The 19,765-nt window shown below is 36.4% G+C and overlaps 1 protein-coding gene across 1 annotated transcript in view; it reads right to left on the bottom strand.

The window, feature by feature from the left end:
* LOC123656077 overlaps positions 1 to 17,607 on the bottom strand; it is a 40,445-nt gene extending 22,838 nt beyond the window's left edge. Inside the window, exons 1-16 of the mRNA XM_045591801.1 lie at positions 17,243 to 17,607; positions 16,976 to 17,163; positions 16,173 to 16,369; positions 15,298 to 15,418; positions 13,363 to 15,185; positions 13,216 to 13,286; positions 12,612 to 12,814; positions 11,813 to 11,963; positions 9,882 to 9,980; positions 9,074 to 9,231; positions 8,561 to 8,735; positions 7,846 to 7,955; positions 2,743 to 2,862; positions 1,496 to 1,617; positions 1,104 to 1,213; positions 576 to 678 (exon numbers count right to left, since the gene is read on the bottom strand). Coding sequence (XP_045447757.1) covers positions 576 to 678; positions 1,104 to 1,213; positions 1,496 to 1,617; positions 2,743 to 2,862; positions 7,846 to 7,955; positions 8,561 to 8,735; positions 9,074 to 9,231; positions 9,882 to 9,980; positions 11,813 to 11,963; positions 12,612 to 12,814; positions 13,216 to 13,286; positions 13,363 to 15,185; positions 15,298 to 15,418; positions 16,173 to 16,369; positions 16,976 to 17,163; positions 17,243 to 17,387 — 3,896 coding nt within the window. The 5' untranslated portion in view covers positions 17,388 to 17,607. The remainder of the gene's footprint in view (positions 1 to 575; positions 679 to 1,103; positions 1,214 to 1,495; positions 1,618 to 2,742; positions 2,863 to 7,845; positions 7,956 to 8,560; positions 8,736 to 9,073; positions 9,232 to 9,881; positions 9,981 to 11,812; positions 11,964 to 12,611; positions 12,815 to 13,215; positions 13,287 to 13,362; positions 15,186 to 15,297; positions 15,419 to 16,172; positions 16,370 to 16,975; positions 17,164 to 17,242) is intronic.
* Positions 17,608 to 19,765: the final 2,158 nt, after the last annotated feature.

Consider the following 19,765-nt stretch of genomic DNA (forward strand, 5'->3'; position numbering starts at 1 on the left):
TTACTTTTCACAAAAAAATTAAGACGTTTTTTTTTATAATATTTTAGTGTAAAACCTCACCACACTTTACCAGGGGAGAGTAGGGGGTTCAAAAGTTGCGAAAAACACTGTACAAATGCCCTTATTTTAAGGTAGATTTATCAGAAATACAATCAGTGTACCGATGAGGCTCAAGCAACCGGGCGCGAAAAACAAATTAAGGTCGCACTGCCGACGACGACAGAGTCCGAATCGCTTTACACATCATGCAGGGGTTGCAAACATTTTAATTTACGATTCATGTATGATGCATATATATATATTTTTTTTTATTCAATATTAAACACAAATAGTGAATAAAAGTAAGTAATTTTATTCAGTACGAAAATTACAATAAATACATAAAATTTTAGTATTTAGTACTCATATATCTCTCCATACAATTACGAATTCTATTCGCATCAATGATAACCTTTACGTCACAAAGTAGATAAAATAATGAATTTTTAATCGAAGTAAAAATTAAAATAAAAAGTTTAGCATCCCTGGAGCAAGCTAAAAGAATGGAACAAGAAAAACGAACGATTTGGACTTACTTTTTAGGTTTCTGTTTAGCCTCAGCGTCGCTTGAACTATCATCGAACACACCTTTCTTCTTCTTTTTAACTTCTGGCGAAGATTCCACTAACTTTTGACGGTCTACAAAAATATCAAATCAAATTAATTTTATCTTTAAGTCACATAATTATATTTAGCATGAGTGCTGGTGTATATTAAAATGAAGAATAGAAACAATTAGCTTATCTAAAAATGAAAATGCGCGGATTGTCACAGTCGTCGCAATGTTTTGAATAACCGGATTATTCGTGAGGAGGATATGTAGCCAGCTCCTTTTACTGCTTGAATGCGAAACACTTTTGCCCTCTTATTAGAAAATAAAAACAATTATTATTAGCCAGCGATACAATTAAAAGAATTCATTTCTTGAAACATCAAAAAGTTTGGTTGTATGATTATTTTTTTATCTGTTGAAATTCGATCAAAAACATTAAAACGTGTTTTTTTTTTTAAACCAGTGGTAGATAAATACAGATAATACTAATTTATAAATATAATTATAGTACCTTTTTTATCTGGTCTACACGCACGTCGAATAGGCAGTGAGTCGGATGAGCGAGATGTTGAACTGTCTCGTTCCGCTGATGAAGATATGTCCTCTGAAGACGATTCCATTCTGAAACAAAATAATGAATTAACAAATTAATAACAGTAGTATAATATATAATATATTATAAAGTATCCTAATAAATATGAGCCAACATTAGATAATATACATGAATCTATTATACGGTTTGGTTTCTCTCGGCATTAGTGAGTTAGTGACATTTAAAATTAAGTTCTATCGATTTCTGCACGGAAAACAGAAAACAATAAAAAGGGTAAAACACTTAACCAACGGGATAAAGTTACTGACAGGACAAAGGACTCTACCAGTGTGATAAAATTAAACTCTTACCCTGTGTCCTTGAAGTCTTCGTCAGTCTCATCATCATCTTCAGAGGGAACCTCAAGCGAATTCAGTTTGCGCTGTTTCTTGCGCTGTTTCTTCCTAACCCTTTTCACTTCTATCTGCTTCCCCTGAAATAAAACACACCAATGAAATGAAAGACTATAAAGCTTAAACTCTTTGGTCTTACTATTTTTTAATAGCACTTCATTATACTACTATGGGTAGAAGTTGTAATGCTTAAGAATCGTTTCTTTGACGCCAAAAAATATTACACTACATATGTGCTTAGCGAAGTAATATTGAAGTAGGGCACAGCAGGATATATAATGCTCAAAACCTGGAGCAGCCGTGAGGGGGAAGTACTTCGACCTTACAGAAGATCACGGCTAAATAATACTGCGCTCAAGCGGTGTTGTGTTTCTGTGAGTAACGTAACCAGAGCTCCTGGGGAGTGTTGGGGTAGGGTAGGCAAGGCGTAGGTGGCGAATGCTAGCGCGACCCCTCTCGCCCCACCTAGGCGGATGACTGCTAACACGTGGTGGTTTTTAGTCAGTAGGAGTCTGACATAGCCCTCTGGCACCCCCGCGCTGGAGGGTATCCATGATGGATTTTCCCCAAGTAAAAAAAAAAGGGTAGGCAAGGCGCCAGAGCATACGGCGCTCCACACGCTGGAGGCTGCGTGGCGAGGGCGTGGCAGGCGGCGCTCTCACGTCATCACCTCTTCGCAGAAGGTGGCCGCGGAGAGGGCCGGGAGGATGACGACTCCGCTGACCCACTCCCTTGCAGACGTACGGGGGCAAGGGGGAGGCGGTTTGCCCACCTCCTCCCCCCTCGTAACAGAGGTCGCCGACCGATAGTCGGGGGTACTTCGGCCGGCCGGACGACACGACCCCACATGTCTGAGGGGTGGCCTTGTTGTGAGCGAGACCACCCCCACCATCGTACGGGGCCCGGAGGTTTGGTCCGGGCCCCAGCACCCCCGCACAACACGGCGCGACCCCATCTCACCCCACCCAGATGGAAACTGCTCACACGTGGTGGTTTTTTTAGTCAGTAGGAGTCTGACATAAACCTCTGGCGCCCCCGCGCCGGATGTATCCATTAGGGATTTTCACCACTTAAAAAAAAAGGGTAGGCACCGCGCTAGGCTACGATAATACCAACAGGTGGTGCTAGTTGTATTAAAGACAGTTAAACCTTAATGTTTGTATATATTTTTATGCCATTTATGAATATTTTTGTAAATCAAATACCTGTTCAACAGCCTCTCGTTCGGCTTTCAACTTCTCTTCCTCGGCCGCCTCTATTATAGTCGATATGTCCTTCCCGCGTCCCTGGTTACCCGCGCTCGTTGTCGGTTCCACATACTCTTCCTGTTGAATAGTGTCTTTGGTATAAGATTGTGTAACAAATATAGTTGTAAATATCGCACCTTTAATAAAACAAAGATGTAACTCAAAATTTGTGGATTTGGAGATTTTACAAGAAAACCCGTCTTCGTCGCGTAAAGAATAGGTAGACTTCGACTCCGGCGTTTTAACTATAAGATACAGAGAGATACGCGACTGTTGCTCTCTTTTCTATGAACTGGAACTGACAAGTCAGTTCTTATAAAGTGGCGTGATTCAGAGATGCACCGGCAGTGAGCGGAGATTAAAGTGCTGCCGTTTTGAGTAACATCAAATAATTCGATATTAGATTAAAAGGGATTTAAAATAAAAAGATGATTTTTGTTATACTTCATTCTCTCAGAAAACGCATTTGATAATGATGTGTAACATTTGGATTTACTTCGGTTTTGTTTTAAAAATTTACAAATTTTACAAAGTTAACGCCTAACACTTCAGTTTTATATTGAAATATATGCCTTAGTTGTTGGAGTAATTGGTTAAGTATCACTTTATTGTAATAAATAAGGCTATTTATAAAAGTCACTTTTGTTTACTTCTTTTTATTATTTAGAATGACGAAAGATAAGTAAAAACTTTCAACATTAATTCCCTTTTCGTGTAAAAGTTAAGAATAACTTGTAACTGTTGTGCTTATTTGTATAGGTTTTGAAAACGGAGTCGTCTTAGAGCTCACAATTTTTGTTAAGTTTCAGCGTATCGAGCGTAAAAGTTATAAGATAAACATAATAGTGTATCATTACAACCTATACAGTCCACTGCTGGACATAGGCCTCCATAAGCTTTCGCCAAAAATAGCGTGAACTTATGTGTTTTGCCCATAGTCACCACGCTGGGCAGGCGGGTTGGTGACCGCAGGGCTGGCTTTGTCGTTCCGAAGACGCTGCTGCCCGTCTTCGGCCTGTGTATTTCAAAGCCAGCAGTTGGATGGTTATCCCGCCACCGGTCGGCTTTTTAAGTAATATAATAATAGTGTAATAAGTTATAAATTTTTTTCATCTGATTACTGTAATTAATGTGAAAGTTTATGAGGATGACGTATGGATGGATGATTGTTACTCTTTTATGGCAAAACGACTGAATAGATCATTGTCATTCAACAATGCTGCTATTTTGACGTTAAATAATTATGATTATTATTCATCCTTAAAATATACTACAGTGTTATGAATTATTGTTATTTTAGACTAAAGAAGTTATGCAGGTTGAAGAGGAAAATCAACAAAATACATATATCTCCAGAGGCCAAAAATGTAACTGCAGAGCTGACGAAAATGATGACACCGACTCAATATTTTACTGTCACTTATGAGTTGACGAGAAAAATGACACCTAAATAATACTAGCCATTTACAGTCCTCTAGTTCGTCTTCAAGATCATCTTAATCTAGTTCCGATTCATCTAGCTCATCATCGTCAAGCTCTTCTAGCTCATCTTCATCCAGTTTTTCAAGCTCCAATAGTTCAATGCCTACCCAAAACCCTGCCCCACAAAACTTTAAAACGGATTGTGAAGAAAAGACGTCTTACACCAATTCACCACAAAATACTGAGCAAAATATGAGCAAATTCAGCTGAGAGAGCGACGAAATTACAATAGTGTGGCCAGTTACAATATTTCTTCAGTATAATACACAGATCTAAGTGACGTCGACCTGAGTGACGACGATGCACTGTAGATTTTAATACGTTGTTTAATAAGCCTGTCAACAGAAGAAATTTTATGTTTGAAAATCAAAGTTCTTCTGACTCTGACTGCAATAATAAACCAAATATTTGTCAGTCAGTAGGCTGACTATTGCAATGCACTGCTGGACATAGGCCTCCCCAAGTTCGCGCTAGACATCCCGGTTTTCCGCAATCCTCATCCAGCTTACACCGGCAATTTTAGGTAGATCGTCGGTCCAACGGGCCAGAGGACGTCACACACTGTGTTTGCCAAGACGCGATCTCTTCTCCAGGACGCGTCTGCTCCAACAGCCACCGGTCCTGCGCCACAGATGACCAGCCCACTGCCACTTCAACTTGCTAATTCTGTGGGCTATATCGGTTACTTTCATTCTCTCGCGGTAGTCTCGTTTCTAATCCTATCTTTGAGGGAAACCCCAAGCATGGCCAGTTCCATTGCACGTTGAGGGACTTTATATTTGTGGACCAGTCCCTTCGTCAGTGTCCATGTCTCGGCTCGGTAATGTTAACACAGGCAGGACGTATTGCTCGAAAACTTTTGTCTTCAAGCATTGCGGAATCTTCGAAGTGAAGACTCGACGAAGCCTGCCAAATGCCGCCCAGCCCCACCGAATTCTCCTATCGGCCTCCTTGTCAAAGTTGTTGCGGCCTAGTTTAATAGTATGGCCTAAGTAAATATAATCCTGAACAACTTAGAGAAGGGTACCATCGACCGATACCTGTCTCGGTATGACTTGGTTGTTAGACATAACTTTCGTTTTGTCCAAGTTCATACAGAGAACGACACGTCGGGAGGACTCGTTTAGACCGGCTAGCATTTGGCCTAACTCATCTAGCGTGTCCGCAAAGATGACGATATCGTCGGCGAAATGAAGGTGAGATGTATTCACCGTTGACATTGATGCCTTGTTCAAAGTCTTAAAGATATCTTCCAGCGCAGTGGTAAACAGTTTCGGTGATATTACATCTTGCTGTCTTACCCCACGCCGCAAGGAAATAGGTCTTGTTCTCTGGTCCTGGACAATTTTTGTTAAGTTTCAGCGTATCGAGCGTAAAAGTTATAAGATAAACATAATAGTGTATCATTACAACCTATACAGTCCACTGCTGGACATAGGCCTCCATAAGCTTTCGCCAAAAATAGCGTGAACTTATGTGTTTTGCCCATAGTCACCACGCTGGGCAGGCGGGTTGGTGACCGCAGTACTGGCTTTGTCGCACCGAAGACGCTGCTGCCCGTCTTCGGCCTGTGTATTTCAAAGCCAGCAGTTGGGTGGTTATCCCGCCACCGGTCGGCTTTTTAAGTTCCAAGGTGGTAGTGGAACTGTGTTATCCCTTAGTCGCCTCTTACGACACCTACGGGAAGAGAGGGGGTGGCTATATTCTTTGGTACCGTAGCCACACAGTACCCGTAGCCACACAGTACTAGAGACTAATTGTACCTAATTCTTATAATAGTGTATAGTTTTTGTTTTGTTTAAAAAACAATATTTGTAGCCATAAAGAGATATATAAATATCGAAAGATTAATAAAAATTTGTTTAATTTAAAAAAAAGGTGATAAATTTCAGTTTTCGTTTTATAAAAAAATGATGCATTAGTACATACAACATCATAATTACAATTAAATAATCATAAAACGAAACATTGTGATTTATTTTTAAAACTTTTTGTTATGTTTTAATACTAAAGAGAATTTTTTTGAAATACTACCTAAAATATTAAGTAATTTTTGGCATAAAGAGATTTAAGTCGGAACTTTTTTTTCATCTCCATTTTACAGCTATTATAGATTTTAACACAGTTGTTTTTCTATTATTCTATTAATCTCTGTACTTTAAACTACTGATATCAATAATAAAAGTCATTAAAAGCATTACAAATAATTGGTAATTTTTAATCAAACACAATGCGGAAAAAGTGCTAAACTTCAAACGCCAATTCCCACAAATTGCGATTTTTGAGTTACATCTTTGTTTTATTAAGGGTGCGATATATATGTTTTTAAACCATTGTGTTACGAATGTGTGAACGAATTTGATTTTAGCAATATTGAGCTTCGTAAATCGTATGAATAATTTGAAATTTATACATGAACTAGCTGGTAACCGCGACTTCGTCTGCGCAGGATTAGTAAGTACTTCGAGTGGCTTATTATCTTCTCAATATCTATCTTTATACCAAAATTCATCAAAAATTAATTTTGCGACAAAATGTTTTGTTTGCTTTGGTTTAGAAATTTGATTATTTCTCAACTCCAAGGGACAGTAGACTTAAGTATTTGATATGAATTTCAGCTCGATACCTTCACGCGTTCCTAAGAAAAAGGGTGACAGACAGGCGGACAACAAAGTGTTCTTATAAGGGTTCCGTTTTTTCCTTTTGAGGTACGGAACCCTAAAAAACAAGTAATACTGGCCAGTATTACTTGTTTTTTTAGGGTTTTTAACTTTTTAAACTTGAAATTACGATGATACATATTAGAAACAAGTTCATAAGTAGACACGATTTTGTGAATACGAAAATATTCTGTACAATAAGAATTTTTCCACAGTGAAAGATAACTTAACAGACAATAGCATCCGAAATTCCCAATGTCCTAGACTTGAATCGGAAAGTGTTATGTTTTGCTGTAGCATTTTCCACTCGGGGGTTGTTTTTTGTTTTTTTTTTAAATATTATATAATGGGCTTACTCTTGACCCCAGTCTAGCTCTAGAGCAGAGACGAAGTCCAAGATGGAGCGAGCTCGCCTAGAAGAAGCCTGTTCACTCGCGCTTTAAACATGTTCGGGTTGTATGAACTCGGAAATACAGACGCAGGCAGGGAATTCCATTCCTTGGCTGTGTGCATTTAAAAAGATGATTCGAAGCGCTTTGTACGTATGAGGGGTATATTAATCTGGTAGGGATGAAAGTCTGCAGTACGTCTGGAAGTCCGATGGAAGAAAGGAGATGGGGGTATGAGCTCGTGCAGCTGGAGGGCACACTTCCCAAAGTACAGTCTGTGAAATGTTATTACGACGTTATTCGGCCTAAGTTTTGTCATTAAACTTGTGTGGTGTCTTTCGGTGTTCTTCCTTAGGGGGTAACTTGGCTCAACGGGGGTCACTTAAGTCAAGTGTGTCAGGTGGTCGTGCAGTTGGCGAGCAGAGGGTTTTGGAGGAAGTTTTGTCATTTAACTTGTGTGGTTTGGTGAAGCGTTCTTCCTTAGGTCACTCGAGTCAAGGAAGAGGCCGCGTGTCCAAGTAGACAGTGACCTTGATGGCGGAGCTGATGAGGCGGTCGAACTCGCGCGCGCGGTACGACACGGGCAGCTGGCGGCGCGCGCGCAGGCGGTACACCGCGCCCTCCGACGACCAGCCAGAGCCTGGGGGGGGGGGTTATGCCTATTATCATCAGAAAACGGTTCCGTTTTACTTTTACGCTTCAGCCTGTAATATCCCACTACTGGGCATAGGCCTCTTTCCCCATGTAGGAGAAGGATCAGAGCTTAATCCACCACGTTGCTCCGATGCGGGTCGGCGGATATATTCCCTACTATGAGTGACGACACCTGATAGCGATATCAGGTGTACACGATAACAACCGGAACCGTTTAATAATAACAACCGTTTTGCTTACGAACCGTTAAATTTCGAAAAAGACTTGTTCCAAATTCAACAGCATCAACTATTAATAATAATCGTTGAAACCTTGTTGAATGTGTTAAACTAATCATTTTTAAAAACAAGATTATCATCTGGATACGTACATCCTTACCACCTAGGAGTATAAAAAATAGCCTACTACCTTCTACATAGACCTCCAAGATGTACACGAAAATTTTTATGAAAATCTGTTAAAACCATTTCGGAGCAGTTCGGTTACAAATATTGCGACATAACATTTTTATAAGATAATTAAATAAACGCAATTATTGACTAATTATTTAAAAAATAAAATCTCCTTTATACACTTATATGTAATTCTAACCTGAATTGTCTTCTGAATTTTCCTCCTCCTGCTTCTCCTCAGTGGAAGGTTTTTCTTCTTCTTCACTAACTGGTTCTGGCTCCTCAAGCTTTCTACGAGCTCTTTCAGCTTCCACACTAGCTAAGAGCTCGTCATACTTAGTCAGTTCTTTCTCCAGAGCGGTTATAAGCATTTCCTGTAAAAAAATTTTTTTTTTGATAGTAGCAAGTACATATACGTAAGCGCATTTAATCGCACACATCAAAAAATAAAACGCCTTACACTCAAGGGCTTTAAGGATTATGATAATTTTAATATACTTTGCACAAAAAAATACTTGTGTTTTCTAGGTATGGGGTTTACTCCAAAATCTCACCACTTATCACCGGTGATTAGAAAGTTTATAAAAAAAAAAAAAACATCACATGATTAAGGGTCGACCCCAAATACAAAAACTTGCTATTTGTGGAAATTGATTTCCCGACCGCGAGCGCTGACAGCGCCAATGCACACAGCAATATTTAAAGGACTCACATGGTTACAAGGCGGACAGAACCAGTCCCCCTCGGGCACCAAGAACAGCATGGGTTTGAGGCAACTCGCGTGGTATCCGGAGTCGCAAGAGTCACATAACAGAATCCACTCCGGCTGCTCGCCACTACCACAACGTTTGCAGAAGCCCTCGTCTTTGCCTGGAAAAGATATATGAGTAACATGTGACATTTTGTAATTGTATACATATTATTATATTCTTTGTCTAAAAAGGTAGATTTACCTAGAAAAAAAAAAAAAAAAAAAAAAAAAAATATATATATATATATATATATATATATATATATATAACTTATATAACGTCTTTTCCTTATAATTCAAGTCAAGCTATAGAGTTGCAAATTTTGAATAGACTTATACACCGAGCATTGGCCTCTTTCCCAACGTAGGACAAAGATCAGATCTTAATTTAACAATTAAAGATTAAACTAAAAAAATTTAATGTTTTTGAGCAATTGGTAAATTAAAGTGTTATGTAAATTGTTATAGGATAGTTTTTGATGGGTTGACTCAGATTTTAAAATCCCAATGCTGGACGTAGACTTTTTTCTCTATGTAGATGGACCTTAATCCAATTAGAGCTTGTTATTGCTAACAAAAAAATGTAATATAATTTTATGTAAATATCTATTTAGTTCTAAGACGTAGTGCCATAAGAATTGCGTTGTAGCTATTTGATAAGCATATTACAATAAAACATCCTACTGAAACAAAATATTTATGTCATGACATCTAGTTAATAACTTTAATTACCTTGAATTTATGACTTAGGAAAACAATTAAGTACTACCTTCTTGTAAAGTCCTTGCTCGCTTCAGAGGCTCCACGGGTTCGCCGGTCTCCAAATCGGATTCCGGTGAAAATTCGTGATCGGATTTATTGAAATCCACTGTAAACAAATTATTATTTGCATTTTTTTTTTTGAATAGAATATCAATCAAAATAAAGAAAACAATTGTAAAATAAATTCTAAATTTAATTTTCAATTAATTTTATATTACAATATAAGGATGCTTATTGGAAACTAAAGACTAGCACTCAGACTCGAACAGCGGTTAAGTGGCTAATTCGTGGCGAAGAAAATATTGGGACGAAGACACTTTAGGGTGGAGGGTTAAGTTGGGTTGGTTTTTACGTGGGGTGGCCGGCTGAGGGGTTGGGGGACCTTCAGCTGGCTTGAGTCCTCTCGCGTCGTCGGGAGGGGTGGTCTTGTGGGTGCCGCCCCTCTCTGGGTGCCTGGGCCCGGATGTTTTCATTCATGCATGCATGGTGGTGCATGCTAGCGCGACCCCATCTCGCCCTACTTTGGCGGAGGTCTGCTCACACGTGAATGGTTTTTATTCACTAAGAATCTGACTCCCCTCCGGTGCCCCCTCGCCGGAAGGTTTCCATGAGGATTTTCCCCACGTTTCAAAAAAAAAGGTTGGTTTTTTTGATTGACTGATTCAGCCTGTAACATCTCACTGCTACACACAGATCTCGTTCTGCATGCAGGAAAAAGGTTGAAGAAGTTAAGTTGATTAGCGAGTTATTTGTGGTGTTGAGGAAATAATGTAGAAATTCTGTTTGTAAAGAAGGAATGAATAAAACACTGATTCTTTAGATGTAGAGGTGTGAATACTTACTACTTTTACAATATAATCCTATTTTAAGAATACAAGACTCAACAACAACAAAACAACAGATATATAGAACAGCGATTAAGGTAAAGTTGGTATATTGTATTGAAGAAAAAGTTGGAACACAGATACTTTTGGCTTCTACATATATATTAGTGAAGTGAGTAATTTGTGAAGTAGAACAAATGGATGGAACTTTAAGACTCCTCGAGAGACTCATTCAAGATAATTAGAATTATGTTAACTATATGGTTGGTAGAGTTGCTAATTTGTAGTGTACAAGAAATAAATAAAAGGAATTCAATTTTTTTTTTTTATTTGTATAACATTAGAACCCAATCAAGCCATAGCCTTCGGGTTGGTAAGGTACAAGGTATAGGGTTGGTAAAGTTGGTAATTTGTGAAGAAAATTATAGAACTCTTACACTTCTGGGTATTGCATAATTAAACACTCCATTACGATTAATACAATTAGACTTATGCTGGCTGTAAGATTGGTAAAGTATCCAATTTGTGGTGTTAATGAAATGGATACAACAATAAATCTTTTAGTGTGTCTAACAGTAAACTCACCGTCAGGCTCATCACGCTCAAACAGCAGTTATGTGGTCGGTAAACTTGATGAAAATGGTTTAGATGGCAATGATAGAATACTTTTTTGAATGCGAATAAATAAAGACTCAGTCACGCTCGTCGGAAGAGAATAATGGACTCTTTATGTGTGGAATATGTGAGATTGAAAGTGGGAGTCACAGCAGTCGTCAAGTTAACAGCGGTCAAGGAATATGCAAGATTGAAAGTGGGAGTCATAGCAGTCGTCAAGTTAACAGCGGTCAAGGAATATGCAAGATTGAAAGTGGGAGTCATAGCAGTCGTCAAGTGAACAGCGGTCGAGGAATATGCAAGATTGAAAGTGGGAGTCATAGCAGTCGTCAAGTGAACAGCGGTCGAGGAATATGCAAGAATGAAAGTGGGAGTCATAGCACTCGTCAAGTTAACAGTGGTCAAGGAATATGCAAGATTGAAAGTGGGAGTCATAGCAGTCGTCAAGTGAACAGCGGTCGAGGGTTGCCAGAGGTGATGATGCCAGGACGGTACTCACGGTCGGGCTCGTCGGGCTCGAAGAGCGGCTCGTCGGAGTCGGAGTCCTCGGGCCCGGTGGAGTCGGCGGCGCGCCAGGTGGCGGGGCGGCGGCGAGGTGGGCCTTCGCTGCTGCCGCTGGCCGCCCACTCCTCGTCCTCATCCTCCGCCTCCTCCGCGCCCTGGGCAGGACATAGCGACACCAGCAATTTACACTAAGCTAACTCTTAAAAGTGAACTTTACAATAGAGCCTTATAAAAGGGAAAAACGTGATACCTTTTATATCAATTAAGAAACCTTTTTTGAAATTTGATATCTTTAATAGTTAATTTATTCATTGCAATTTCACTTTTTTTTATTACATATAAAAACACATTTTATCAAGTTCGCATTAAAAAAACAAACTTATCGAAAAGTCAAATTGGCGTAGTATAAATTGTTGGTGTCGATATCATAGCTAGATTGCGCTCCTGCGAGCTGCCGTTGGCGGCGCCCGAACGACTGTTTATACATCTCTTCGGTTGTCAAATTATTTAGCTCTACACTCAATTTCGTAAAGGGTATTCCACATGATGGGGACGGGTAAAAATACTGATATTTTCGATGTTAGTAACAATCGAACCTAAATATTATTACATAACATATTTCGAGTAAAAATGTATAAAAAAAACAAAGGTGAAACTAAGAAACTAGCGGAGTTGGTTCAGCAATTCTCAACTCATGAACTTAGCGATACGTTTAGCGATTTGTTTACAATTATTTTAATTTGTTCTCAAATACGCTTATAACGAACAATCGAAGAATAGAAAAATATAATTACTTTTTTCTTATGTATCATTTTCATTTCCCGCAGAGCCACTTCTTCCATATGCCTCCTCTCGGCTTCTTCTTTAATCTTCATTTGAGCGATGCGACGCGACTGTCGCACGGGCGTAATGTCGGGGTCTTCGGTCTGTGACTGTATTTTCTGCTTTTCTTTGCTTTTTGTTTTCTTTTTTAATACTTTCTTTGTTGATTTCTTACCTGTTAAGAATAAAATAAAAAATATTTTATTTTGTTATGGCAATGTATTTTAGGAGTTGTGCTTTTACTTATTATTTCAGTAGACTAATACATTACAAACAAAGCATAAAGATAGTTACAGACAGAAGAGACAATGGGCAGACTTATGGCTAATTAGCCATTTCTTCCAGACATCCCACACATAAAAAGGAAACTTAATATTGAAATTAATTACTACTTAATGAGATTTCAATTATTAAATATATCGATTTGATGAATTATTTCTTCTAGAATTTTACTTACCTACATTATCCTAAATCATAAATTGAACTAAAATAGTGTATATAAAGAAAATTATAACATGTATGTATACTATGTATAGTATGTATTAGTAGTACTATGTAAATGATTTAGGCACATACCAATACTATAGAGAGTTTCTTCTTCAGATTCACTAGAACTTTTGGTCATGTGTTTTGCCTCCACTTTTTTCCTAAAAAAAAAAAAACAATTTTATTATTATTCTAAATACAAATCGATTCTACTTAAAGAGTACTAAAAAATAGTACCTAGTTGATGTATTTATCTTTTTAGGTTTTATTTTCAATCTCTTCCCAAGGGTTGCAGGTTCGTCTTCCTCACTTTCACTCTGAGATTCATTATTTTTATCACTTGCATTTGCATTTAACAGCGACCTTTTAAGTCCTTTACTTTCCTTCTTATCATTATTGACCTTGTCATCTTTACTCTCTTCTTCTAAAGGCTTCTGCGAAACTTTCTTTGCTTTCAATTTGCCTTTCCTTGCTTTAATTTTTTTCCTACCAGTTATAGAATCGTTTTGTACGTTTGTATTCGAATTATCGTTTTCGTTATTTTCATTTGATATTGTTTCATCTTTATTGTCACCCATTTCATTGGAATGTGATACTGTTTCTGGTTCAGGTGTCTCTAAACGTATTTTCTTAGGAGGTAAATCATTTTCCGCCTTAACTTCCTCGTCAGAAACCTTGCCTTCGTCTTCTTCACCGTTGTCTTCGCTCTGGTCGGAAGAGAGACTACTTTTTCTCTTCTCTATAATACTGGTTTTGTTACTTTGGCAATTTTCTGGTTCTGATACAGAATTGATTGCCTCTTTCTTATCGTCCTTTTTAACTTTTCGTAACAGCTGTTTCTTTTTCACTTTACTTCTAATTTTCTTTTTACCGACCTTTTTTAAATTTTCACAGTCAGTTGCGCTTTTATCATTAACAATGCTTTCTCTTCGTGTGTCACTTTCAGTAAAAGAATTAGAGTTTGATCCATTTGATTTATCTAACTCTCTTATGCAATGCTTCTTGCAATCTGATTTCAGATTGTCTGTACTGTCATTTGATTGTTTTTTGAATGATCTCTTTATTATTGATTTATTTTTTAACTTAATACTTTTACTTGTTTTGGTTTTTTGGGTAGTATTTGACACATCGTGATTCTCACCATTGCATTCTCCAGGAGGATTTTCCTCGTTACTCTTATTACTATTTGATTGTAATGCATCTGGATTACCAGTATCGTTATCGGCCCCCCAACCTTCTCCGTAAAAATACATGACTGGTTCACATATTTCTTCCCCTATAAAATAAGAACTCTCACAATCTGCACCATTTCCTTCACCTGTTACAATCATTAATGGTTCTTCGATTGCTTCTCCAACTGCTTCTTCTATTGATTCTTCGGTTATTTCTTTTACTGCTTCTCCATCTTTTTCTTCGATGATTTCAGTTGCAGATTCAAATTCTTGTGTACTCTTGGTATTGTTTTCAGTTGTTTCCGTATTTTCATCTTTAACGCTTTTACTATCCATCCAATTTAATCCAATGTCTTTTTTCTTACTCTTATCACCTAAATCCTTACTAACTTCAGTACTAGTAGTGGGTTCAATATTATCCAAATCATTACCTTCTTCTGTCTTATCTACATTACCATCTTTTGAGTCATTTGCATTACTGACTTCTGAATGGTCTACACTATTACCAGTTTCTATGTGTTTAACAGTTTGTGTTTCGTCTAGGTCTTTATTAGATCCAGTTTCAGTATGGTCTAAGTCGTTTTCATTTTTATCTACATTTTCACAATGTTTAGAACTTTCTACGCCTTCGTCCGTTTTACTTTCTACGTCATTACTAGTATTAGTAGTTTTTACATCTTCATCAATTTCAGTGGTTTCTACATTATCATTATTATCTACATTATTTACATTTTCGTCCAATACTTCTTCTAGTTTATTTAAAACACTATCAGGAGACTTTACTGATTTGTTTTGTTCTTTTTGATCATCACTATCATGTTCAGATTCAGACTCTGGACTTAGGAACTCTTCTTCATTTTCATCATCTGCACCTGATGATTTATCGGGCTGAAATTTTGAAATATACACATTGGTATAGTAATAGTAATAATAATACAATAAAATATTAAATATAATGCAAACACAACAAAAATATTTTGGATCTTACAGTTGCTTTTACCTTTGCCTGCGGTGGTATTTCTGTACTACTGGAATCTTCATTGTTATTTGAAACAACAGATGAAGTAATCTCTTCACCACTTTTCAGTTGTCCTATAATTTTCACTAGTTCTTCTCGATTGCTAAAATTGTAATAAATAACCTGTACATATGTTTTCTATATATTACAACTTTAGTTTATGAAAATCTTCAACCTAACACATGCAGAGATTTAGACAGTATTGTTTCCATCGAGGCTGTATAGATATTATTTCTTTTATAATAGTTTCCATATCATGTACAATAAAATAAAATTAAATAAGTTATAAAAACAAAGTCAGTTAGTTAATTAGGTTACCTATTTTTTTTCAGACTGTTTTAAGAAGACACACATAGACTCATATACATATAGTCTAGGGGTAGTGATCATGTAGCAAAAATTATTCCATAAACTTTAATAATAACCAGTAAAGTCAGAAATTTAGGGTAAGCCAAGTTATCATTAATGACATGGAACAAAGCAATTATGACTTTACTAACTACCTCTGTCCATCCATATTTATTTACACAATAAGTATTCATCAACATATCGTATACTACATCCGTAACATGCTGCATCTTATGATATAAGTATTATTCTGATTGGTTCAGTAGTTTTTGCATTATAACCTAACAAAAAAACTGGCTAACGTCTTTTTCAAAGATCAATGATAATTTTAAACTTGCCCTTTTTCTTTTCAACTGTCTTATTCTTTGCTGTGAGGAGCCAGGGTGGTTTGTTAACTTTGAATTGTTTCCAGTCCAGACACTTTACTAACAGTAATTAGTTTGCACAACTATTACAATGATTAATATAACACAACATATTACATTGTTCATTTATGTATTAACATGTACCTCGCTATTAGCTGCCAAGTCTCTTCATCTTGATCTTCCTTGTACAGACACAGATTGGCCTCATGGTCTACTTGAAGCCAGTACACACACCCGTTCTTGTCCCGTCCAATGGGGTCTAATCTCAAATCCTTGCATGATATAGCATTTACCGCTGATTTGAATTTAGGATGACATGTAAACTGATATTCTAATAATAACTGAAAGAATAACAAAAACTTATTAATATTTAGCTTTGCAAAATGTGTTTTTTTTTTTTATATTTAAGCTTTCATACCTCTGTTAGAATTTTTATTAAAAATTTGATAGATTACTTAATATAGGTACAGTTTATAACAGCTAATCCAAATTATCAGAAATATTAGAAGTATCTTAGTATGAGTCATTATGACTTTATTTATAAGAAAAACATTTGTGAAGTGAAGTGTTAAAAAACTACAAAATAAATTTGAACATTATTGAAGTAAAAGTTCTTTAGGCACATGAGGATAAAATATTTACACATGAAACAGCAATGTTTTGACAAAAGGGCAACGTTTTTGTCAGACTTATAAATTAGTTTGAAGTTTCACTTCTGACATATGTACTTTTAATATTTAATAATAACTAATTTATGAGTAAGAGTTACTTTAATTTAAATAGAATGGTATCATAAAAATATAAACAAAAAAACCATTTGTGAAAAACTAAACATGTAAAGATTAAATATTACAACTAATTATTAGATACTTATCAAAATGTGTCACCACTTAAAAGAAATGCACCAAGAAATAATCAATAATACCAAGAATCACTGGGTCACTTACTTTCAATATTCGCAACTTAACTTGAGTACTAGCTTTTTTATACGAAAACCTTTCTATTTCCCAAGCCTCCTGATGATGTGATTGCTGATGACAAAATTTAATCAAGCACCTCTCCCATCTATTGCTTTGTACGGACTTGAGAGCACGACGCAACAATCTCAAGTGGAGCTCTTTTAACGGATCCAACACTAAAAGTACAAAACAATCACCAACATGTTTGCCTAGTTTGTTTATATTTTACGTGACAAAATGACACCGTTAGCTCACCTTCCTGCGTGTTTTCAATCGATTCTTGTAATTTAGCTATCGTAGGTACTTCTATACTGTACAGTTCACCGAAAACTTTTAAGAACGAGTAAATAACGGCGAAATTTGGATCATTCGTACAAGAAATTTCTCCATCAGACGCCATCGTCGTCAATTATTAAGCTTTTTTACTTATCATCGCTAACTGTTTTTCACTACCGGTATATAACAATTTCACTTACAACTATTAGATTATTAGAAAACATGTACATGATTCACGAAAATATCATCATTCTACGATCACTGAAAGCTTCTTTACTATTTTCCTAAAATAATAAAATAAAACTCGATGACAGCCATCGCCACATAGACAAGATTTTTTTTTTCAAACTAAGCAAACTAAATCAAAAGCTGCCACTTATCCAACTTATTGTCTATACTGTATAACTTTGTAAGTAAGCATATTATCTAATTAATAAATACTATTATGTTTTTGAAATTTATTCGCTAAAGAACTTAGTAAATTATCTGTCATGAATCAATCATCAATAATCTAGCAACCGTTTTGATGTAGTGGTGTGTAACCGTTTATACGCTTGTGGTCGCTTATTAGGCTCTCAATTAAGATATATATATACATATATATATATATATATATATATATATATATATATATATATATATATCACTAATGTCTGTGGGTCTTACCACAATGCCTCACAGAGCACGTAAAGTAATTGTTACGTGATGTAATTTCCCATTAATTATCCACCTATATAATACTAGGTACATGCACATAAAACTAAAATTCTGCTTGCGCAAACCCTTCTTTTACCTATTCTCGACTATGCAGATGTATGCTATTTAGATGTGACACAGAGATCTCTCAATTTCGTAGTCAACTTAGGTGGCTCCCAATTCACCGTCGCCGTGATATGCACATGGTTTATTTTCTCTATAACATACTCCATGATCAAAATTATCCCTCCTATCTTCGGTCCCGTTTCCATCTTCTTCCTACCCCAACACGTTCTAGGAGGTCTTACATCACATCGATGCTCGAAGTCCCCAGACATAACACCAACTTCTTACTCAATTCCTTCACTATATGTGCTGCAACGCTTTGGAATCGTTTACCAAAGTGATCCAAGAAGCACTTCAATTTATGCTTTTAAGGACAAGCTAAGAAATTATCTTTTCTCCGAAATCAGGAACCTCTCATCAGTGGCGTAGCGTAGCGGGGGCGGCGGGGGCGGCTCGTTCCGGGTGGCACTTTTTAGGTGGCGGCAAAATTTAACTATACTTAAAAAATAAAAATATTTTGTACATTTTTGAACCATGTTATATTATTTTTATCGCAACTACAAATTCGAACCAATTGAAAGGAGCACGGAATTTTTATTTACTTATTTTATAGCGAAATCGAGGAATCGCTTTTCTTTGAATGATATTTTGTAGCCACTGGCAACGTCTTTACTTGTGGGAATTCCCCGTTTATGATTAATATTTAGTGAGAATAACTTCTATTACATACAAGATCTAAGGGACAGCTAACCTTTAATTGAAATTATTAATTCGGACCATTATTCTGAGTATCACACAACAAGAATTTTTTATCGCAAAATCATAGAGAAAAAGATCTGGAGGTTTTTTAACCGATTTCCAAAAAAGGAGGAGGAGGTTTTCAAATCGACTGTTTTTTTTTTTGATGTAATTTATTTAAAAACTTTTGACTGGATGGACCACTTTCGACAAAAAAAAAAAATTCTCGAAAATTGGTGCGTGTCATTTAGTCCCATTTAAATTTATCTGAGATCTAACAACTACTCTTCGAGTTATATCTAATAATGCGTTTTCACTTAACTATTTTTTCCTCGACCTAAGTTGTATTATACCGCATAACTTTTTATTGGAGATCTGATTACAACTTTTGGAGTAATCTTTGATATTGCGTATTTACTTGACTATTTTTTCATCTACCTACGTTGTGTTACTTGTCGATATAATTGAAGTCGGTTTTCCTTCGTTTGTCTGCAAACACAATTATATATTATTAATTCTGAATAAGTTTATAGATTTATAATCATTATTATCAATCACTCTTGCACTTCTGTGCCCCGCGATAACAGTAATTCTAACCACAATGGGTAGACTGGTAGAGATTTCCTCTAGATATAAGTTCGTCCTTGGCAAATTTCTTTGTAAATATGATTTTTACTTGTTTCTTTTTTTTTAAGTGCAATAAAAAATATACATAGGTCGACGAAAAAATAGTCAAATAGTCACCACAAGACACACACCACCTTTCGAGGTAGATTTGATCAGTCAATCCAAAGTTTTATAACATACATAAAAAAATACAATCGAATTGAGAAGCTCCTCTTTTTTTGAAAGTTCGTCGGCGAAAGTAAGCTACAAACAAGCTACTAATAATGTTTTCAAAGAAACAAGTTCAAACAAAAAGTAATAATATGTAACCAAAATAATTTTACGGTATATGTTCGTGTAATTGTCGTTAAATAATTTGTATATTAAATAATATTT

This window comes from Melitaea cinxia, chromosome 8 (assembly GCF_905220565.1).
Source record: "Melitaea cinxia chromosome 8, ilMelCinx1.1, whole genome shotgun sequence".
NCBI classification, from domain to species: Eukaryota; Metazoa; Arthropoda; class Insecta; order Lepidoptera; family Nymphalidae; genus Melitaea; species Melitaea cinxia.